The sequence below is a fragment of the Stylophora pistillata genome, chromosome 2 (genome assembly GCF_964205215.1).
Source record: "Stylophora pistillata chromosome 2, jaStyPist1.2, whole genome shotgun sequence".
In the NCBI taxonomy this organism is placed as follows: domain Eukaryota; kingdom Metazoa; phylum Cnidaria; class Anthozoa; order Scleractinia; family Pocilloporidae; genus Stylophora; species Stylophora pistillata.
In genome coordinates this window covers 9,663,993-9,688,411 of record NC_142520.1, presented here as the reverse complement: position 1 = coordinate 9,688,411, position 24,419 = coordinate 9,663,993, and the positions used below count along the sequence as shown (strand labels likewise).

Here is a 24,419-nt window from a genome sequence, read left to right as displayed (position 1 = left end):
TTTGCAAGTATAACAAAAAGTGATGGGGTGCATAGTTGATCACAAAATAGACTCTAATAAGGTGAGAATTTTAAGAGGCCAGCGGAACTTACCCAACAGGAATTCTTTAAAATCTTTCTCCCCTCCTACTCCCCCCTCCCCCCAGTTTTCCAGGTAACGGAAGGCAAAGTGCAGTAGAAGAAAACAATTTGTAACACAACATTGAAATAATTAGCATTGATATCTCGATTGGAGTGCACTTTTATTATTTTAGCAATAGTGATTTCCTAAAAGCGATAATCAACTAGTAGTTAGCTAAATGTTTAATTTCTTCCTTCGTCGTACTCGTCAGGGATAGCTTATAGGGGCGTCTTAATCACAGGCGGTCCGGATTTTTCCACCCCATTCAATAGTAACAGGGGCAGTAGTCAGCCAAACACGCACAAAAAGTTAGGTAAGGAATGAAACAGCAAAACACCTTTGCAACGTTTTGAGTTTAAACAGCAGGTAACATAACTTGGTGGTGTTTTCAACCTTTGCAAAATGAGCAACCACAAGGCAAAAACAAGATAATCAAATATGATTTATGCATATGCTTTGCAGAAGTTTTACCTGAGCCGCAAGAAGTTGTCCTAAGTGTAAGGAAAGACCGCAGATTGCCATATGTTGCTTAGAATGATTAGGTAAATTAAAATGTCCAGCGACTGGTTTCGATGTGTCCTTGTCATTCCTTTCCACGTCTCGAAGGTGTTCTCGGAATCGGTCACCTAGTCTTCTGCCTGTTTCACCGATGTATATCTTTTTGCAATAGGTGCAAGTTATTCAATAGATTACACTGTAGCACGGTAGCCCTGAAAGCCGTAAAAATCTTAAACAAAAGCACATCTTTCAAACCGGCAGTCTAAATCCCACAGGGATCAACGAACGCTTTTCATTCCACTAATTTATTCTTGTTTTTCTCGTTGCTATGTTCCCACCAATAACGTAACTCCATTTTCTGCCATTAAAAGCACACACAACCCACAATTCCTGTATTCGCTCTGACGAAGGGCTAACGCTCGAAACGTCAGCTTTTGTAATCGTTACGGTGGCCAATTTACCGTTTCAACTTTGTTGATATATCCAAATTATCTCGTTACTCCCACTGACGCAGCCCCAAACAGTTTCTTTCGAAACTATCAGCTTTTATCAAAATCTAGCTTTGAAAGAGTTAAAGAATAAACTGCAACTCGGAAAAGGTTTATTTCACCGAAAACCGTCGGTTTGATATTACATTTAACGTATACTGTAAGACTTGAGATCACCGCAACACCGCAATGCGAGTTGTTTTTCTCTGTAATACCGCATGAAAAAGGTCACCACCACAACAATATGATTGGTTTGTGACACATGAAAAATGCGGCAATCTGATTGGTGCGAGCGACATACTACTCATTACGCTTATATTACACTGAATTATTGATTTATTTCTTTGAAATAATTCAATTATGGATAGGACTTTCTCCAATGAAAGAGCGGATCATTTTTCACACTTGCTGAAACTAAACTCGGTTTTCCATTCATATAAGTGGGACCCGTCTGTGTTATTGCAAATTATCGCGATATGGATACACGGTCCTTGGAGAGCAAAAGAGAAGCTCTCGTCATGTTTAGGCTAATACAAACAAACAAGGATTATGAATCTACTGTGTTCTATGTTGGGTAAACTTTAGATAGACAAATGTCATGGTTACCTGATGGTTACCTGTACAGTTCTTGCCATCGCCATTAAACCCTAGACACGAGACGCGTAATGAAATGAACACTGCGATTGATGCAAAGCGTAATAAATGACACATTAGCAGCCGACTCTGATTCCTCAGTACATTACTATAAACAGCTTTCTTATGAAAATCGTTGATGTTCTTGATACGCTCGTCAAATTTAGGAAAATATAAACCAACTGTTTTCGATGCTTGGAGCAATTCAGTTGGATAGATTTCATAGTTACCTGTGCATTGTTTGCCATCGCCATTAAACCCAACCTTGCAGCCGCAGTTAAAAGAACCATCGGTATTGTTGCACTCAGCGTTGATGTCACAGTTGTGGGTTTTCGTGGAACACTCGTTTACATCTGTAGAAACAAATTCTTTCTGTAAATAACTAAATTGAAAAAAGTTGATAAAAGCGTTTGCAAGTATGTTCTGATTGGATGACGTATGATAAACGAAAGGACTGAAAGCTCACTGAAATAGCATCGCGTGGAATAATGTTTGGAGACCAGTCATTTTCTATCGGAGGGGGGAGGGGAGATTGGGAGGATCACGTGGTTTTCAGGGGGAACGGATACAACGTGTGATACCTAGATCTTAATAAAGGTTTTGTTTTGTATTATCGGTGAGTATTTTTACGAGGTGTGCAGTATTTTGACGAGCACGTAGGGCAAGTTAAAATACAAACAACTACGCACCAAAACGTTTAATAAGAGATTTATTATCCAACGCGCCAATTTGTGTATTCAGTGCGGGGGAATCTCGCGGATATCTATTTACGGGGAGTGCAAAGCGGAACGCAATGAGCGAGTTGTCGTGCTGCTGTTTCTGTTTTCTTTAATAGATGATAAGATTTCAATGTCGTTTAACTGCTATTCTTCTTTTCCTTTATCTAAAAAAATTGGATTAATACTCGCCAGCCATTCCAACTCTCTATCGTTAGAAAGATAATTTCAATTTTTCACCATTTTGTTGGTAACCTCAATCCAATTCGTTGCTTGCGCAATGCAAGAAAACCTGTCTTGAGCGTTATTTGTACTCTAAGAACCACAGCTGGATGAAAATGACTCGTAAGTCATCAAAACACATGTGGAAGCATACGAGACCATGGTAAAATGGATGCAAAAGAGAAGCATAATTGTAGTAACTAACATGATTATAAGAGCGTACGTGCAAAGTAACTCTTGCCTTTTTCACAGTGCTCTCCCGTGTAACCAGGTGGACACACACACTTGTATCCCTTGTCCGTAAATCCAACCAAGCAGGTCGCATTATTGTAGCACATATTGAAACAACACTTGTTCTAATGGGGAAAAATAGTTAGCCTTATTTTGTCATAAAATAACAGAGATGCTATTCATGCGAGCGATTTATACTTCTTATCCATAAGGGGAATGCTTGGAGTTTTTCATTTTTTTGTGTAACAAATAAAAAAGCCTCGACTTTGCTCTGTTTTGTTGTAAAGGACGACGCAAGCGGCTAGAGAACAAAAAAAGTGAAGGGGGAGAAACTTCATACTCTGATACGACATGTTGTCTCAACCAATCAGAACGCTTGTTATACAGGAACTTTATTTTTTAAATTAATTCATCCCTTTTTCATTTTTAGCCGATTCAGGTGTTCTCAGGCTTCACTTAAAAAGGTTTTGAGATAAAATTGCTTCATCTGAGTTGCCGAAGACGCACAGAAGAACGAGGAAACTCTATTAACAGGTACACAAGGCTTACAAACAGCAGCAAACTCCTAAACAAAAATAAAAATAAGATAAAAATAAAACTCTTACCTCCGTGCCCCTATACATGAAACCTGCCATCGGTTTCAGATGATTTGGGTGTTGTAAGTGGTCAGAGTCACTCAATTGACACAAAACTTTATCTTTTTCTCCTGCGGGTCCCATGTTGATTGATTTACATCTGTCTTCCATAGTACACCAGTTTCTGCAGTGACTATACATATGCATTCCGACTGGTAATAAAATATTTTTAAAGACGTGGCCCACTAATACATGTCCATCTTTCTGTTGCAAGAACTTTAGACGCCGACAGCTATCTATAAATCAGACGTGAGAGGAAAGTTTTTGTTAGGCCTCCAAATCGTCTCGCGTAGGTTGGCAAAAAAAGAATTCTAAAAAAAACACAGGAATAGAGTAGAGTATATATAAGTAATGTTCAATAAAACCAGTATTTAGAGAAAACGGTGTGGTCTTAGAGATTTGACAATTTTCATGGATATCAATTGATGGGCTAAAACTTCTATCCACTCGGATTTTGAAATCCATCTGCTCAAAAAATTAGATAGTTTATCGTCTCGTCTTCCTATGGTTAGTCTTCGGTCGAATTATACTGAACCACTTAGGAGCCACACTATTTATTTTGTAACCCTTCTGTAATACTATGTCTCCTTTAACAACAGCAAAATAGAATTGTGACAATTCCGCAATATGCCTGCACAAGAGGTTATATTTTTTTTTTTGAGGAAAAAAAAAAACTTTAAAGAAACGTTTGCAATTTTTTATTTCGTGTCCGTTTTCATATGCATTTTCGTGCGTTTTCTTTGTCGATTAAAAGTTTTAAAACATAAAACGTTTTCGAGCAAAAACGAGTTTGAGTTGATGTGACTCAGGAAAAAGAAGATAAAAGAAAAAACATTGCAAAAGCTAAGATAAACAATCATTTTTCTTTCTAATTTAAAACTTTTATAATTGCTATTCTTTTCACCGCAAGTTGTAAAAGTAGAATGTTTCGAAAACGACTGAATCTGGGTGGTAGGGCACAGAAAAAGTATTGGAGAAGAAGAAGCTTTCGACAAGCTAAGCTGAGGAAGCTTTTCAAAAATATGTTAGTAGCCTGAAATGGTATCTTCATTTCCGTGAATATATCACCATGTACTTTAATTAATTATTAAATGATCAACACTTGAATTTTTGCAATAAAGATAGACTAAGTGAATAATGTATGATGTTTTCCCCCAAAATGTGCTTACTTTGATGATCTCTGAAACTTTATCCCAAGTTGAAAACGCAAACAATAAATAAAAGGAATAATGTCAAGGTAAATCATGTCTTTTTGCGCTACTTATGACCTCATACCCTATTCATTGTATCCTTCCTCAACTAGATTTGAACAAAGGAAATATGTGTAAGAAATTCTTTCCCAATTTGAATCTTTCCTTAAAATTTTTTTTTGCAAACCAAATTTAAACAGCCACAGAAAACAGCCTGTATTTGCTGAATGAAAGTATTTGACAAACGTAACCCTAGTCATTTTACTGACTTGAGCTAAGGTGCTGGTTACAAGCTTGAAAAAGAAAAACAAGGAAGATTAATTCCCATTTTCTTGATAGTGACCGATTTTTCCAACCTCAAACATAACTAAGTCGAAAGATGTTAGCCCTTGGAGAGAAAGATAACTTCATAGGAATATTAGGTACTGAGTTTTACTTAAACTGGCGGCAATTTCGCAATCTGATTGACCACTTTGCCGTTGTTGATAAGAGTACAGACAACGCTGCTTTCGTCAACGTGTCACGTAAATTTTCTGTCATCGAACGAATCCAACACATTTTGGGCACTGTGATGGCGAATATCGTTGTCACGGTAAGAGAAGAGATTACGTTAAACCTCTGTCAATTTGTTAGTTTTATTCTTATGGATCATTTATCGCTCACTTTTCGGCTTACTAAACAAAACTGCTTCTGTGGTACTCGTACTGAGTAAATCATTAATGACCCATTGTTCAAAACTTCTTTATTTTATTTGTTATAAATTAAACACAGATATTAAAGAAATAACAAAGGAGTATTCCACATCGACTATAAATCCTTTGTTTCCTTGCTTAATCTCCTTTACAGGCTAATTCAGTTCAAGAAATGTTGGAATGTTCTGTTCGCAAGCTATTGCATAGATTGCACGTAAGGCTCCTCTGCTCCCAGAGAGGCTATCGAACAGAAGACGAAAAGGTAATTTTTCAATTATTTTCTTGATGTTCCGAGGGTATAAAGATAATTCAGATGGCATTAATTGAGGAAGAAAGAAATATTAGAATTTTTCACCCCTTTTTACCAGGCGTCTGCTCAAAACGAGTCAAAAATCATGCAAAATCGATGGGTTTTTCCATCGACGTCATTAGGAAATGTTGGGTCTTTTCTCTATGAAAAACGTATGCGTCTCTGAAAAAAAGAATCAAGTGGATGAAATTCTTGCAATTCTTGTACTGGAATCGCGTGGACTTACATGAAATACAGACGTAAAATTCTTGCTACTAAAAGTGTTTTCGTAACAAGGAAAAAACTATGTTTTGGTTGAAATTAATTGAAACCTTCCTTAAACGACTTTTTTCTTTTTTCCTTTCTATTTTAAATTCCACACACCTTATGTTCTTGACTTCCTTTCTAGATCTGGTGAATTAATTTCAAATGAGTTACTGTATGCTGAGTTAGTTTAGGCAATTTTTTCTTTCTAAAGGACCTCTCACGGGCTTACCTAGCCCTGCAGGAGTTTTTTTTTTTTTTGTTTCCTTGGACACGCTAAGTAGTTAATAGCATATCAACCTAGTGCGTCTAAGTTTTCGCAATACCACCCAGGGGGCATAATACGGAGACAAACGTCTCTACAATACAATTGCTTAAGTTTCTGTTTGCAATATAATTTTTCGCTGTGGACTAAATCCCATTTTAAAATTTTCAAAGTAGTCTGTTCGAAACAGGTGCCTCAAGTTTCGCAAAGATATTTCTTAGTTATAGGGTATTTCTCAAATAAAGGAAACGATAACAGAAAATAAAAAAAGAATTTTCATACTCGCTTGATGATGACTTCGTTCTCTTGAAAGTTAAAGACTCAAGCGTAAATGAAGGAATATATTACTGGTAGTTAAGCTCGTTGTATCAAAAATCATGCATAGTTGTTTTCATTAAAAACCATGATAACCGAGACGTTCTCCTTATATTCCGCATTTTTAGAGATATCTTTGTTTCTTCTTCATAAAATGATTTGAATGAATACTCTATTATTTTGATGCATAGAGACAGAGCTGAATTCAAACGCTCCTAAACCACCTATAGTGAAAAGCTACGACGATATGAAGTGTTTCTCAAAGTTTTTTATACTCATTACGTTTGTTACAGCTAACACCTTGATTCATTTTTACGAATCTAATGGGTTTAGAGACAAATAGAAATTGCAAAAGATAACTCATGAGCAACAAAAACCTTTTAAACAAAATTCCTCCATTTGATTTTCTCTCCCCAAGTTACTAAGGTCTGAGTGTCTCCTATTCATTGCCATCCATTATTGCAAAAGTATTTCTTTCTCTTCCGAAAGATAGATTTTATTACGTATTTATGATTGTTTAATGAAATTGATCTGAATAAATTCTTGTAAAAATTTGAAACTTAGGAAACGCCGCCGAAAGGTTAGAACCAAAATGTCCCGAAATATAACGAATACAATATAATATAATTGAGTAATGTTGAGTAAAACTATTATTTACAGAAAACAGGGAGGTCTTAGAGATTCGAAAATTTTAATGGACATCAATTCATGAGCTAAAACTTCTGTCCATTCGGATTTTGAAATTCTTCTTGCTAAAAAATGGACTGTTTATCGTATCGTCTTCCTACTGATTAACCACATATAGGCCAGACCATTTGTTTTGTAACCTTTCTGTAATATTCTTTTTCCTTGAACTCCAGGAAAATAAAACTCTGACGATTCCGCCATATAAGCACTAGAGGTTATATTTTTTGGGGGGAAAAATTCCAATGTTTAATTCGTTTCCGTTTTCATGCGTTTTTGGGTGGATTAAAATTTTCAAAATGTAAAACGCTTTCGGATAAAAACGAATTTCAATTGATGTGGCTCAGAAAAAAATTCTGAAGTAAAAGACTTTGCAAAAGCTAAGGTCAACAAACTCTTTTTCTTATTTAAAACTTTTATCGTTGCTATTGTTTTCATCACAAATGGTAAATGGTCATTTTCTTTCAGTGAATATTTCACCATGTACTATAATTAATTATTAAAAGGTGAAACTTTGAATTTTTGCAATCAAGCATAACGAATAATATATGTTATACCCCTAAATGTGCTTATTTTGACGATCTCTGAAGCTTTACCCCAAGTTACAAACAGAAACAGTAAATGTAAAGAATAATGTCAATGAATACATGGAATTTTAGAAAATCATCTCCTTTTGTGTTCCTTATGACCTCATACCCTGTTCATTGTAATCTTCCTCAACTAGACTTGAACAAAGTAAAGATGTGTAAGAAATGCATGAAACGCAATATTTCTCCATATGAACTATTCTTTACATTTGTTTTTTTCAAACTAGATTAAAACAGCGCGAGAAAACAGCTTGTATTTGCTAATTAAAACTCTTTGTGAAATTATGGCTCTCGTAATTTTACCGACTTGAGCTAAAGTGCTTATGAGAAGCTAGAAACTTCAAAACATACCCGAGCCAAAAGAGGTTAGCGCTTAGAGAGAAAGATAAGTTCAGTGGAATATTAAATACTGAATTTTATCAGATCTGGCAGCTACTTCGCAATCTGACTGGCCACATTGCCGTTGTTGATAAAAGTACAGATAACGTTGCTCGCGTCAACGTGTCACGCGAAGTTTCACGCATCGAAAGAATCCACAACATTTTGGCCACTGTGATGACGAGTATCGTTGTCGATAGCAATAGAGACCACGCTAAACCATTGTCAATTTGTTAATTTTATTCCCATGGATCATTTATCTCTCACAGTTCGGCTTATTAAAAAGAACTCCTTCTGTGGCACTCGCACAGAGTAAATTATTTATGACCCATTGTTCAAAAAATTATCATTTTATTTGTTATATACAGACATATAGGGAATAACAAGGAATCATTCCACATAGACTATAAATACTTTGTATCCCTGCTTAATTTCCCTGACAGTCTAACTCAGAAATGTCTTGTTCGTAAGCTAATGCGCAGATTCCATATAAGTAAGGTCCCTCTGCTTCAAGAGAGGCCATCGAAAAGAGGACGAAAAATAAATTTTTCTATTAGCTTTTTAATGTTCTGAGAGTACGAAGATGATTCAGGTGATAATATTTCAGGACGAAGACGACATTAGAATGTTTAGTTTTTTTTTTTTTTTTTTTTTTTAATTTTAGGATCGAATAGCATGACTAGGTGTCCGCTTAAAACTGGTCGAAAGTCGTAAAAAATCGATTGGTTTTTCCAACGACACTACTAAGAAATATTATGGGTTGGGTTTTTTTTCTCTATGAGAAAGATAAGCGTCTCTGGAAAAAAATAACTGCGTGAGATTCTTGCAATTCTTGTAATGAAAGCGCGTGGACTTACATGAAATACTGACGTAAAATTCGGGCTGCTAAACGTGTTTTCGTAACAAGAAAGAAACTGATTTGGTTGAATTAATTGTAACACACAACGAATTTTTTCTTTTTCCCTGTTTTTTTTTTTAGGTCTCTGTTTAAATTCCGAGCATCCTTTGTTCTCGGCTTCCTTACTAGATGTGTTTAACTATTTTCAAGTGAGTCACCATATAGTGAGTTAGTCGAGGCAATTATTTGCTTCTAAAGGTCCTCTCACGAATCTATCTTACCCTGCAGGAGTTCTTTTGTTTCCTTACACAGGCTGAGTATATACTGGCAGATCAATAAAATGCGTCTAAGTTTTCGCAATACTGCCCAGGAGGCATGATACTGAGACAAACGTCTCTACAATATAACTGATGAAGTTTTTGTTTGCTATATCATTGTTCGCCGTAGACTAAATCTCATTTTCAAAATTTTCAAAGTAGTCTGTTTCAAACAGGTTCCTGGAGTTTCGACAAGCAAAGATATTGCTTAGGTATAGGGTATTTCTCAAATGAAGGAAACGCTAACGGAAATAAAGAATTCTCATACTCGCTTGATAATGGCTTAGTTCTCTTGAAAGATGAAGACTCTAGCGTAAATGAAGGAAAATATTACTTGTGGCTTTCCTCATTGATCAAAAACATGTGAAGGTGTTTCCATGTAAAAATCATAATAATCGAGACGTTTCTCCTTGTGTTCCGCATTCTTAGGGATAACTTTGTTTCTTCCGTTCATGAAACGATTCGAATGAATGCTCTGTTATTTTGAGACATGGAGATAGAACTGAAGTCAAACGCTTTTGAACCACCTGCTGTTAAAAGCTACGATGATATGAAGTGCTACTCAGAGTTTTCGTACTCATTCCGTTTGCTATAGCTAACGCAATAAGTATTTTTTACGAATCTAATGGTTTTAGAGACTCAAATAAAAACTGCAACAGGTAAAAGTTGAGCATCAAAAACCTTTAGATATAACTACATTATTTGATTTTCTCTCCTCAAGTTACAAAAGTCTGAGTGTCTCTTATTCATTGCCATCCGAATAATTCATCAATGTTTCTCTGCAAGCTTGATTTGAATTTCTGGTTAATAACAACCAGGTAGAATATTTCTTTCCCTCCAAAAGATAGTTTTTATTGCGTATTTCTGATTTTTTAATGATGAAATTGATCTGAATAAATTTTGTAAAAATTCAAAACTTAGGAAACGTCGCGGAAAAGTTTCAACCAAAACACCCCAAATGAAGTTCCCGCACACGATCGAGTTTGTTCCAACTCGTTTTGAAAGTTTCTAAATTTTTCAGCGCTTTGTAAAGCCGTGGTTTCCTTCTTCATCATTTCTAATTAGTTACTCTTATTGACAAATAGCAAATTTTTTTCACTTAATTTTCGGGCCCTTGCTTTCCTGCAACTCCAGATTTGCAGGATTCGGAGTTGCCATAGTCTACATTTTCATCGAACCCACACAAAAGAATGTCAAACTTAACTCACCATGGTTTGCGACTGTTAAGGTGTAGAACCAGCCTCCAAACAAAAAAAGAAGAAATATGAAAGAGAGCATCGGGCTGCGACGGCGGACCATCTTCAGAGTCTTGTCAAAAAAGTGAAAAAAAAAACCTTCTTAACCCACTATCACAGTAGTTTGCTTTTGAAAAATATTTTCAATAAAGTGAGATAAATGCAGCAACCATAAGTTGCCCATCTCTGGCACTGCTAGTTTCCTGAAGAGCCAAAACGGCGAAGTTTTATTCTTACCGTCATTTATTATTCATCAAAATTAGGCGGGATAATGAGTTTCTTAACTGTTCCTGTTTACTATTTTCTTCAAACATCATTTGTGCATGAAATGTGCCCATTACAAGCATCTTGTTTTGTGGAATTTTGAAAGAGAAATTTCTCTGAAAAATTGATCAAAACGAAATGAAAGAGCGACGGAAAAAGAAAACGAAAAGAAGAAGAGAAACATCTAGATACTAACTAGGGATGATTATTTCTACTGTTACTCATTAACTTCCCTTGGGGTACGTAGATTCTTAGCCATTGGAGCCAATTTTGACTAATGTAAGTCTTTTGTATTCTGTCTAAACAATTCCACAATTTTAAAAATTCCTTAAATGAAAACACATAAACCACTACCGGGTTTGGTGTTTTCCCATCCAATGACTTGGCATTTGGGGGTAGAATGATTATTTAAACCTTCAATAAAGAAAAAGTTCTGAAACGTCACGCAATGTGAACTAGGTCCCAAAAAGGTTCTTTTTAGATTTTTTCCCAAGCTTTTTTTATCGCCAATAAAGAAAAAATGTTACATTGATTTTAACTGGCCAAAATAAGTCTGTTTAAACGACAGGGGTGCGTAACAGTTAAAAAACAAATTACTGTCATGTCAGCCAAAATTTTAGAATATTCGTCACGAACATTATCATAACGAAGTGTACACGATCTCATCAAAAAAGCGTATTTTTTATTTTTAATTTTTTGCTTCTTGAAACCACTCTTTCGCACGAAGCTTCCACTTGCCATATGCTGTTGCCTTTTAATTCATAGTTTTCTAATAAGTTCTTACGCAAGTTTGCAAGTCTTGTGGACAAATAAACCATTGGCTATGTGAAGAAAGAACAACTTTACATGCCAGAAAGCCATCAAATTAAGTTCACAAACGTTTCTTTTCTAAATTGCTTCATCTCGAATCGAGTGCGGATCACTATCCGTTTCTGGGGATGGAAAAATGATCGAAAAAAAAAATTGTAGAAGAGAAGAGTTTGACAGCTGTAATGTCCCGTTAACGCCACCAGCGTTATAAAATACAATCCCATTCCGGCTGTATTATTTTGTCAAACAGCTGTAGTTTGAGGCACTTCTTGTAAATAATCAATGTAATCGCGGGACAATTTTCATCTTTCAACGCATGGCAAAACCAAAAGTAATAACATTTTAAGCCAACATCAGATGTTATTAATGCAAACAATAAAAAACTACGATTTAGCCTTTTTTTTTGCGACGCAATATCCCAAGTCTGATTCACGCTAGTTATAAGAACTTGTAGAATAAACGTAAACGACATATTAGGGTTATTTTGTTGTTAAAATTTGTGGTGTAAACCCGTGGGCATAACGACGACACAATGAAACAGGCTCTATGAATAAACAGGCTAGCGCTGAGCTGTACATGATAACATCACTGATTTGCACACTTATTTGGTTCGCCAGTTTTGGAAATTTTCCTTCCGCTCTGGCTTCACCCGCTTGCGCTCAACAGCCGGCGGGGATTCGCCATATGTGGATAATTCACCAAGAATAGCCTTCGGAACTCAAATGGTTCATTCCTTTTCTCTTTAAAGATTTCCGTCCTTGCACGTGTTATAGTATTGCAAATTACGGCGCTTAGCATGCCTACAAGCCTTTGGTCGGTTCTTCTTTTACTACCTGCCTGCTCGCTTATTCCGAAATTTCACTTTAATTGATTAACAAACAAATGCCAGACACAGCACAAATTGGCAGATACCGTGACAGCCTTGAATCAGCTCCACCCTCTATACTCTGTTATAGTTCACCATTAAATTTTCTCCGATTCTTATTGGTTTAAACTGATCACGTGACGCGATAGTGTTCATCCATGGAGAGACACTATCAGCCCATAGTGCCCGGCCGTGGAAAATACCCGAATGGATAGTACCCGTCCGCGGAAAATACCCGGATGGATAGTACTCATCCGTGAACAATTTTGAATGGTTTGACGGCCGCGAATTTGGGCAAGTCGGAAAAACAGTGACTTTTCAAGTCTGACATGTATAACGTATTATTTAGCCAATATACAGTTGCGAATTATGACATTTGTGGCAAGCTGTACCCATGAATAAATATTTGATTGATCTGCAAGTGGCGCGCAGAAGAAAATTTAGTGGTGAACAATAAAGACAAAGGAGTGTTTGTCTCAGAACTATCGGTCTGATAGTTCCTCGACATAAACACTATATTGTTTAAATAGAGCACGCCTTTCAACCGACAATACCGCGCATTGTATCCAGTCTCTATCATAATTACAAATATTACCTAAATATCTCGGCATATTTTTCGGTAAACTGAGAGGGTCATAGTTTTACGTTCCAATTCTTCTCGTTTTCCCGCATATTTTCATAGCATCCTATCCTCGGGTATTGATGGTATGCCCAGCTTTGATTTTAAGCGTCCCTGTCTGGAGAAAGTGTTCCAGGAGCCAAAAGTAGTGGTCCACCTGAAACTTGGCACAAAAGTCAAGTGTGATAAGATATTTCAAAAGCCACCTTGGCTCACTTCTCGGACTGTTTGTTCTGGAGTTTTATAGGGGTCTCATTTGTGGCCTATGGAGCACCAAAAATTTATCCTCCTAAAGTAAGGTCAGATTTGAGGTCAAAATCACTACCCAGAATTGCCATTTTTCAAAAAACCACAACATTTACCTGCCTACTTGAATAAAATTTATACCGAATCCAGTATGTACTTTAGTGACCTATTTATCCAAATCAGTTGAGAAAAATATGGCTTACTAAGATTTATGTTTTTGGCACAAACTCTCCATGCCCCTCCAAGGCCAAGCAAAATGGAATTTTGAGCATAATTCATGCTATTAACAGACAAAAGCCTGGACATAGAGCCTTTATTTTGTATTTTGGTGAGTGAAAATAAAACATTAAAGCCAAACCAATCTCATTATCTAGAAATACCAGCTGGACTCATAGCTTATAATTACTCTTAGAAGGCCACTGACTAGCACTGTAAACACCCAGCGGTTTAGCAAAATAAAGGTAATTTGTTTTTTCCTATGAAAACCTAGTATCCATCATAGAGTACAAATGATGATGTTCTGAACTTGAAGAGCTGGATGACAAAAAATTATTGTTGCTGTTTAACTTAAAAATTCCACACGAGACGTGAGATGATGCCAATAGGGCCCGCCATTTTGGACGTGAGAGTGTTAGGACTAAGCCAAGTTTCCATTCCTCCCCCCTATTCAAATGTAAATATTTGTGTTATTATCAAGTATTAAAAGTATACGGATGAGATGTTTCAGGATAATTTTACGATGGCGCTTTGTTCCTTTGGAGGGCTAAATGATCAATGCGGTGCGGCGTCCTGGGCTCTGCACGAAACAGAATGACTCCTTTGTTGTCTTGCGATAATGCCATGACTACTTCGTTAAAACACAAGTACAAGAGTTCAGGTGAGTCTGGGGCGAGAGGAAGATCGGGTGATACCAAAGCTACAAGTACAGGTAATTAAAAATATACGAAAGGGCTCATACAGGCGCATAGATGTAGCAAATGGCTTTTTTAGCGCCACTCTCGCAAGGAGCGGTCCTCAGGAAAATTTCTTTTTTAATTTTTTCCTATGAAAAGGGTTTAGGGCACATGTTTCAATATAGTTTGATGGTTTTCCAATTTTCTTTTGCATGAAGGTTTCAACTTTCGCGAAATCTCTGCCAAGGGAACATTAACAAAAGCAAAAACTCAATCAACTACAGTCATCGTGCGAGTTTTTTGACGTTGAAATATAGGTAGTGCTAATCGTAAGGCATCGTATTATGAACCTTTTCTACAGTACGCAATTCCTGTGATTGCCGTAAGTGATGGTCAACAAACCCGCGATACTTAAAACTTAGTGAAGGCTGCGTGCCTCCACGACTCGGTCCAGTCCTCTGAGTCTCACGTCCGATATGGTGGGTCAGTCGATACAAAAACAATCGCATCAAGGTGTTGCCTGGCATGTTTAATAGGGGCTGCAACCAAAAATATTTGTTATCCAGCTCTCCTAACTGTGTATTGTCTGTTTTCACATGACGTCACGCCGTCGCCATAATTAGGTGTCCGCCATTATGGAGCCCCTCGGCAGCGTAATCTGCTGCTAGCCAGTTCACACGAGTCTCGCAGTACTTTTCGATTTGATGATGAATACTTCACAGAAAAACTGCCATGAGGACCTGGATAGTCTTTCTAAAGATATACCAGTGCTTTCTGAGTACGCAAAAGGTTTAGAAACGCACGTTAAGAGGAGATATTTCCAACAAATCTCACAAGTTGGAGTCAACCCTGCTAGTATCTCCAGCGATCAGTTAGATCCCGAATGCTTACCATCTGTCGAAGCTACAGACTTGGTTAGCTACCTAGTTTTGGAAACTAGTTACTACACTAAGCAGCAGTTTAAATGCTACAAAAGTTTGGAGGCTTACAACCAGATGGTGAGGGGATGTGTTACAGACCAATGGCAGTGACTGCCGTGTGTTCAGTTGCGATTGCTTTAGCAACATACCTTGCATTTGGTGAAAATCCTGCTATGATATTTAATGTACCCAAAATGCGGCCACATCTAGCAAAATGCCTTAAACACAAAAACATTTCTTTGTTTCCACAATTCTAGGCAATATCATAGTTTTGGAGACTCCCGATAATGTCCATCCAACCCCCATCCGTCTTACAGAATATATATGAAAAATTCTAACCACTACCCCGCGCCTCTAGAATTTCCAATCCCTTCCACAAGGGGAGGGAGGGATTTATGGATATCATTTTCTGGAACCGCACATATCATTTTCTTTGTAAAAGTCAGATGCACACTAGTGGCATAGCAACATAGCACACCCCTCTGTTGTTTTTTCCTTGTGCCAGTCAGAAAGTAAATGTCTAGCGTGCATCAGACACTTTATCTGATCAGAGCTAAATGCAGGCATTTCAGAAAAGATTTTCACAGTGTTACTGAAAATTAAAGATATACTGTTTTTCATAATCCCCCTCAGTTGAGCACTGACTCAATCACCAACTGATAACCTTTTCTGAATTAGCTGTGTCACAAATGCTGATATTTAGATATTGTCACAGCCAGTCAACCTGTTGGAGTTAACATTTCAGAATTGAAGTAATGTGAAGTTTGAATAATGGACAATTAGGTGTTTGCAATCCCTAAAAATGATAACCAAACACTTTTTAATGGTAGCTTCTGCAGTTAGGTTTATTCATTAGCTGTATTTTATTAGGGTGCATTACAATAAAACTGCTAATTAAAATTTGATGATAATTATTTAGTTTATTCATTTATATGCATATGTACAAGCAAAAGCACTCATTCATAGGGATTTACTCTTGTTGGCATAAATGCGAGAAATGGCATTTGCATCTCTGAACATGCTCGGAACTTGAAATATTGAACAAATATTAATTTTTCACCAACATCTTAGGATGATCAGTGGAACATGCACACCTCTGAACTAAGTAGATAATTTTCCTCCCGTCTCTACTTTTTGAGACAACTAAAGAGATCCGGAGTTGTACCAAGCGAACTTGTGCAATTCTATGTGACATGTATTAGGCCCGTCTTGGAATACGCAAGTCCTGTATTCCGCCGTTCTCTACCAAACTGCATCAGCTAAGATTTGGAACGGATCCAAAGAAGTGCACTCAGAATCATCTATCCTAACCTGCCATATAGTGTAACACTAGAAACAGCTGGCCGACCGAAACTTCACGAGAGGAGGGAAAAAATTTCAATCAATCTGTTTGACGAGATAGTCCGTAACCCCACCCATAGACTCCACAGCCCCCTCCCCCAAAGGAAGAGTTGTAGATACGCAATGAGGCGTAAAAGTGATTTCACTCTCCCCATATGCAAAACCGAGCGCTTGAAGAACAGTTTTATTTTTAGCCATATTTATAAGATTTAGATAATTTTCCTTCTCTCTTAACGACGAAGTTGTAATATTTTATACCTCCTCTTTTTATCATCTGTATTTGTAAATATTCCGTAATTCAGCCTATGGCTGCAAGGCGTTTATAATAAAGTATCTATCTATCTAATCTATCTATTCTGAGATATATGTTTTCTCCATGCATCAAAGGCCATAAAAGGCTGCAATGTTTGCAGGAACAATATCAAAACAAAGTCATCAGAATGCCTTTACAAAAATAATGACTGAGGTATTGATAACTCATTGGGCTGGACCCCGTGTCATGTTTTGAGCCTGGATTCTACAGGAAAATAATACTGCATTCCTTTCTTTTTTAAAACAAGTGAGCTATTTGAAACAGTTTCACTAATATTTAATTTTTTTTCTGTCAACGATGGCTTTACAAACCAAACGCAGTGAATTCACAGGGAAACAAGTAGTTTCCCAAGATGAAATATTTTTTTTGAAAAGTGCCGTATGAATAAAGAAAATAGTAGCAATTGATATGCCATTCATTTACCATAGAAATTACAATTGGATAATTTATACAATGTTCATGGAATTACATTGGCAAATATTTATTAATTCCACATTTCTAATGATATAACAACTTGGTGAACCACTTGTTTCTCTGTGGAATGTTGCCAGCACACTTGATCACCCCTCAAAATTCAATGTTATAAGGCAATTTTAAAAATGAAATTGCAAACAGAAAGAAACCAATCCAGCAATCAAAAGGGTGGCATAAATCCATCAGTTGCTTTGGCAGTTAATGCAGACTATCTGAGGATCGAAGTATATCTCAATATAGCTTATTGGTTTAACTAATCGACTAAACATCATAATTCCCATTTCAACCTTGAGTTCTTTGGCGCATGCTAAGTGGTAATGAATATGAACTGTAATGCCTAAATAGTATTTGATGTCGCTGGGAAAGACACATTTTATCTGTTGTCATATCATTTCCACTGTCTGGCCATTTTGTAATTATTTCTTGGGTAAACATTTTATAATCAGTTGGCTGAATACACTCAAGATGTATTTCGATTTCGTGTCGTCTCGGCTTATCTTTGGAATCCACGCGTTTCCGCGAGCTTCTTTTAGCTGTTTGTAATTTACTGCTGGGTGATTTGATTTATTCCGCTCTAGGGAAATCGAATGGATCACAAAAACACGAGACTACATCTACCAGACAAGTGTTAGCTGTGTTCGATTTTTATTACCTTATGTAACTTCACAATCTGACTGGGCATGAAAGCCTTGGAACTCAAGTTGTTCATTGCGTTTTCTCTTTAAGGAATTTCGTCCTTGTACGCGTTGTAATATTGCGAATCCCGGCGCTTGGCGTGCCCACAAACCTTTGATTGGTTCTTCTGCCCGCTCACTTATTCCAAAATTTCACTTTCAATTAATTAACGAAGAAACGCCAGACACAATAGAGTATTTCTGTCGTGGAACAATCGGCTGGTAGTTGCTCCGCGAAAATTTGATGTCCTTAAAACAAATGTTTGCCTGGGTGTACAGCCTGTCACAATTTTCAATAACTCGCAACCGCACATTGGCTAAATAATACGTTCTACCTGTCAGAATTTAGAAGTTACTGTTTTTCCTATCTGCCTAACTTCGCGGCCGTCAAACTATTCAAAACTTCTCACGGATAAGTACTACCAATCCAGTATTTTCCGCGGACGAGCACTATCCATCCAGGTATTTTCCGCGGGCGGGCATTATGGGCTGATAGTATCTCTCCACGGATGAACACTATCGCTTCACGTGATCGATTTAAACCAATAAGAACCGGAGAAAATTTAGTGGTGAACTATAAGTGCTGATAGTGTTTCTCCACGGATGGATAGTATCGCGTCACGTGATCAATTTAAACTAATAAGAATCGGAGAATATTTAGTGCTGAACTATAAACTCTAATAAAGCGCGCCCTTTTGACCAATGATAGCGCACGTTGTATCCAACCTCTATCACAATAAATATTACCCAAAATTTTCAGCATATTTTTCGGAAAACATAAGGGGTCGTATTTTTAATTTCCAATTCTTCTCCTTTTCCTATATCTTCATAGCACCCTATCCTCGGTAATTGATGGTATACTCAACTTTGATTTAACGCTTCCGATAAATGAGTCAGCCATAAACTATGAAAGCCTACTTTCATGGTAACTCACTTTCATGATCTGGAACTCCATAATCAGACTTTCATACACTTTTTTTCCTTGATGTAACATCAACATTACAAATATTACATTACAAACAGTAGTTACAAATATTAGTTATATTTTCATTGGCTTAGATTCCCACAGGGTAAAGTGTCTGTCTCGCACATTAACAAGTCATTTTCCTTGTCGACATTATCATCACAAATGTATGTTGTTTGTTCTAGACGCCCTCCCCCTCCCCCCCCCCCTTTTTCTCACAGGCAAGGTTTGGTGGTAGGAAGGAAGGGATGAGTTGTAACTTAGCGAGGTGTCTCGATACAGGAAACCCCCCTTTCCCCCACTCTCTTCCCATCCACTTAAATCTGTCATTTTGTCAAGGTTTGTTTCTTTAGTAAATGCCTTGAACCCGGGGGTAACATGTGAAAGTATCATGTGATCGTCCGGGTGAGTGTAGTCCTGAGAAGGACTGTTGTCGGTGGTAGTGACTGACGTTTCGACAACCTGTGCAGAAGTCATCTTGACTCTTGACTCTTCGCTTGTCCCCTTGCTATTATTCTTCTTTTCTCGTGCTTTTAAATCTAAAACGTCACATTATTTGCGTGCAGTTGTAAGGGAATTTGAATTATTTCCATTACAAGATCATGAAGTTCACAAACAATATACTGGAGAACTTTTTTTATTAATATCTTTGCACTAAGTTTCCAGTATTAACTAATAGCAACAGCTTTGAATGAAAGTTTTAACGTCACGTTTGTTTATTTAACAATATATTTCTTAATAGTAAATGTAAGTAATCTCCCATCACAGACATTGCTGCCATTTCATAAAACCCTTTTGACACTTATCTTCTATTTCAAGATCTTTATAAGAAATAGTTTCTTTTCCAAATGTTACTAGCTCCCTGTAAAAGCCCGAAATCTTTTTTGCAGTTGCTTGATAGGTGGATAAAACAATTCAGTATTCAACAGAAAGATTATAGGTCAAACAGGCACCTTTTTCGCCGATGGCAACGAAATCTTTCTGTTTAAAACAAGTACTTCTACGAAATACATAGTATGTTTTTCTTAAATTCAGAGCAGACTGTCAAAGCGTATGATATATATTATTATTACCGAGAGATAGGGAATATTATTCCGTTATTCAAATACTTAAGCAATATGTATACCTCACCCAGTGAAAGGCCCTTTTTTGACGAAACTAGCAATGCTTTTTAACAACTGTCGTTAAATGAAATACTTGTGAAAACTTCCTACTTAATTCTGGTCCATAATTTACAATTTCACACGCAAATTTACAAAGTTGCCGTAGCAACTCATTGGGTCTTCCGGTTGTTATACCAATTTTCAAATGATATCCTTTCCCGAAGGGCCCGGGAGGGATCTCAACTTTGACAAAATCGTGACTGTCATTATCCCCTCATGCTAATCTTCATCACTTAACAACACATTCTCAATGTTAAGATTAGTGCTACGTTCGAAAAGCCATACTGATTCCACACTGTTACATTGTAATAGGCGTTTTTACTGTTTGATCTCAAAATCTTCACTGATCTCACTGAACATTGGTAAAAGAAGGTCAGTGAAGATTCGTATCAAAGCATTGGTTTGAAAGAACAGGCAAAACTCAATCAATCCTAGGCTTCCAGAGGATATAATCATCTGGAATTATTTCTCATTGTTTTAGGCTGTACAGTGTGAAAATTGGTCTGTGCGATATTGTGACCTTTCCTTAGGACCCTGGTGAAAAAGTATAACGAGTGAGACTCAACTTTTGAAAAAAAACATTTCTTCATTATCTCAAGTTTTAGAACCCTATTTGTACTGTTTCACAGAAGGTTAAAAAATTAAACAGTTACACTTTATTTGGCGTTTTAACTGAGTGCTATCAGTCGATTAAAATGCCAATCAATCAAAGCTGAATTCTAAGTGCCATTATCATATTAGATAAAGGTTTTTTTTTTTTACTCCAGGAACGTAATAGTCACTTGACCATGACCAGCGTTGTTGTAACAACATTCATTGTCCTGGTTGTTTCCGTCGTTGTAAGAGCCTCCCCCACCCCCACAGGTGTCAGGACCACCATTTCCACTGCTTCCCCCAGAGTATCCTCCTCCTCCTCCTCCTCCATGTTTTCTTCCAAAACCTCCACCACCTCCACCAAACCCACCATCGACATCGTTATACCAGGCTCTTCCACCCACCCCTCCCTGCATAAATCCCTTACCACCTTCTCCACCATATCCTTTGGTTCCATTAAAATTCACTCCACTTCTTCCACTGGAGTAAAACCCGCCACCACCACCACCTGAAATACAATTAATATATTTTAAGATTTTCGTAAACAGAAGCGAAACTATATTTAAATGGGATGCTAACGCATTCGATTTTTGGAATTTTTTACTAGTATCGTAAAACGCTTCAGTAAACCCATATCAGTTCGGCCAAACCTTACGTAATGCATTTTAATTGAGCCGCTATCCATGAGGTTTAATATTTGTATATAGCATCTGTAATACCTAGTTGTATAAACTGTTTTGTCTTACTTTCCCTGTCCAAGTTACTATGAGTTGATTTAATTTAACGCGTTACCTAATGCTAAATTGCAGGTTTATGCCTGATGATAATTTGACCCGTACGGCTCCACGCGCGTAATCCCATTAAAAACCGTCAAAGTGAAAGCTGACGTGTGTAAGGTCGGACGAGTTAATGAACGGTGAGTTTCTTGTTCTGACACGAAAAAAACAAAGGAAATTTTTTTCCTCTAGGATCGAGTTCCATTTTTTATGAATAAAATTTTTGATAATCACAAAAATACATTTATGTAAGTCCTTTAACTTCTATTCGCAAGTAAAACTGGTTAGCGAGAGAGCTGAATTCCGGTTTGGAAACACTACTCAAAACCCTAGGATCTTTATTGAGATTGTTCAGCGCCCTTGCACCGCGTCCTATTTAGGTTGAAACCAAACTTTTGAAGTGGTCATATGATAAGATGCTTGTTAATCAAGTTTGGTCGGACTGGACGGGAAAATATTTGGCTGTCGGTTACGAGGCATGGAACGTGCTATATTCGGTCTGTACATCACGACCTCGAGCCAAATAATTTCTGTTCTCCCGCCAACACCGGTACCGCTACCTTGACTCGTCTTTACAGTAAATATGACCAGACAATCGACGTCATCTACACCAAGTCAGTAAAGTCCGAAATGCGAGTTTGCTGTTTCAAAATTTTTATTTACGAACATTTGTAGCCAAACTAAAATAAAGAACTGGTTTAGAGCTGCTGTACACTCGAAGATCATTTAAAGAAGAACGACTATTGATGTTTGCGTCGCCTCCTAAACACACCTTGAGCCAGATAAACCTGAATCTATTGTCAGCATACATATCTAAAACATATTCAGACGGGACAGAAACTGGTCAGGAGTATTGTTGAGGAAAAAGAGGCGGAATTGCTGTCTATGTGAGAAGTAACCTAGATGTTGTTGGTGTTCATAGATTAAAAGTACATAGTTTAATTTTTAGATAATGATCTTTTATAAATACGCAGCAAGTTCTATTTTTCACATATGTATATTTCAGCGCACTGCACATGTTTTTATTTGTCTCGGGATATTCATATTTTATCAGAAATTTATTAAAGATTTATGTGCCTCCGATGCCTATTTCGAGTTATAGTGCACGCGGAGACAGAGCTGAATAACGTATACGCATGCGCCAGGTTTTGTCGCGGAAACACGGATTTTGAGTCGTTCGCATGGTTGATTTCCTATTCTGTTGCTCCGAGGCGTCGTTTTCCTTGCCGCTTTTCTTTTACAGGCAACCTCCAAAAATTTGGTACACCCCCTAAAAATTTTAAAAAATTCATTTTCTACTTTAAACCTTTGGAAATAGGAAAGTGCCTTCGACGAAAATAGAGTTCCTCGGTCTTAAAGGTTAGCCCTTATTATTTTCCCCTAATTTCGCTAAATTTTAGACCTAGGACACTTGAGCCCGCGCTGTTGACCGCATACCCACTGACGTAGCATTTCGTTATTCAGCTCTGTCGCACGCGGGAAGTTTGGAAAGCACGAGAGAGGAGTTGTTCGAAGCGCAGCCGGGCGCGTTCGGAGTTATCAATACAGCACAAAAAATAATACCGACCGTTGAGAAAAGTAAGAGGAAATTTCCTAAATTTACGAGTCCCGTGTGATATAGTTACCTCCTTAAATTGTTGGTTACTAGAATTGACGCTCAGAAACTGCGTGGCTTTGTGTTCAAAATCTTAACAATTGTACGATTTCAAAGGAAAATCATCTATTGAAAAACACTTTTGGGACATACATGCATCAGCGGTTCAGAGCCTCAAGAACATTTGATACACTTCCAGAATACTCGAGGTTCAATACCCAATCTATTAATGTTTTTAAAACTGACACTGGATGAAATAATGGATTTGACCAAATTTGGCTCTAGGTCAAATGCGAGACAAATCTGACTTTACATTTGCCCTGGTCTCAAAGACGTCAAATGTGTGACAAATATGTCATATTTGTCCCTGATAAATGTAAGACAAATACTGTTTGAAGTGAAGCCATATTTCAGTAAAGGACAAATATTAGACAAAGCAGACAAATGTGTTCAACAGCATACGAACCCTATTTCACCCCATGGAGACGCTTTTTCACTCGCGTCCCCCCCTTGTATGATCTTTTCAGTTTCAGTACTGTGTATCTCTAAGGAGATCACTCAGATTTGGGCATTTTTTGTCTGGATCAAAAGTTTGATTTTTACTAAAACAAACTGAATATTGGTAGAGACTCGTACAAGGAATTGTGTGACTTGAGCGGTGCAAGCCATACAGTTGCCTGAACTGACTGTTAACTTCTGCGGTACTGTTCGTATTTTATTAGTAAAAACCCAAGCCAATGTCCCACATTAGTCTGTGAAAAGAAGAGAAATGTCATTGTGTTAAAAGTAAATAAAAAAGATAGAACAAGGGATAGGGACAGGGCTAAATATGCATTGAGACACTCCTCATGATCCTCAAAACTATCGTAGGATTCCAATAGTGTACTTCAGAATCTCTCTCGACGTACCTAGCGCTTTTATTCAATTTCCGTTCTCTCAGCAATTTGTTTGAGACGGTCACAATCCCGACTGACAAAGTCATCACAGTGACTGAAGTAATAACTCTTTTTCCCTCATTTTCGAATTGAGGAAAGATATTGAGCTAAGAAATGACGAGAACTGACGAGAATTACAGCAACATTTGCCGCTCCACTCCGATCCTCAAAAAAAATATGCCAATTTTCGGAAGTGCATGCGCAGGTAATCCCCAAAGGCCATCGCGCGACGCTTTGTGTAATTCGAATTCTTGGATATGAAAGTGCTACTACGACGAAAATTTTTGTTTTTGTTTCCGGGTTTTTTCAACATAAATCTTTTCTATATATTCAAAATTATACAAATAGCGAAAAACTGGAACGATACTTGCGTACGG

At 37.3% G+C, this 24,419-nt stretch overlaps 1 protein-coding gene across 1 annotated transcript in view; it reads right to left on the bottom strand.

Annotated features, from left to right (window-relative positions):
- Nucleotides 1–24,419, bottom strand: part of LOC111346231 (uncharacterized) — a 190,575-nt gene that overhangs the window by 19,539 nt on the left and 146,617 nt on the right. Inside the window, 1 exon segment of the mRNA XM_088749243.1 lies at nucleotides 1,970–2,092. Coding sequence (XP_088605369.1) covers nucleotides 1,970–2,092 — 123 coding nt within the window.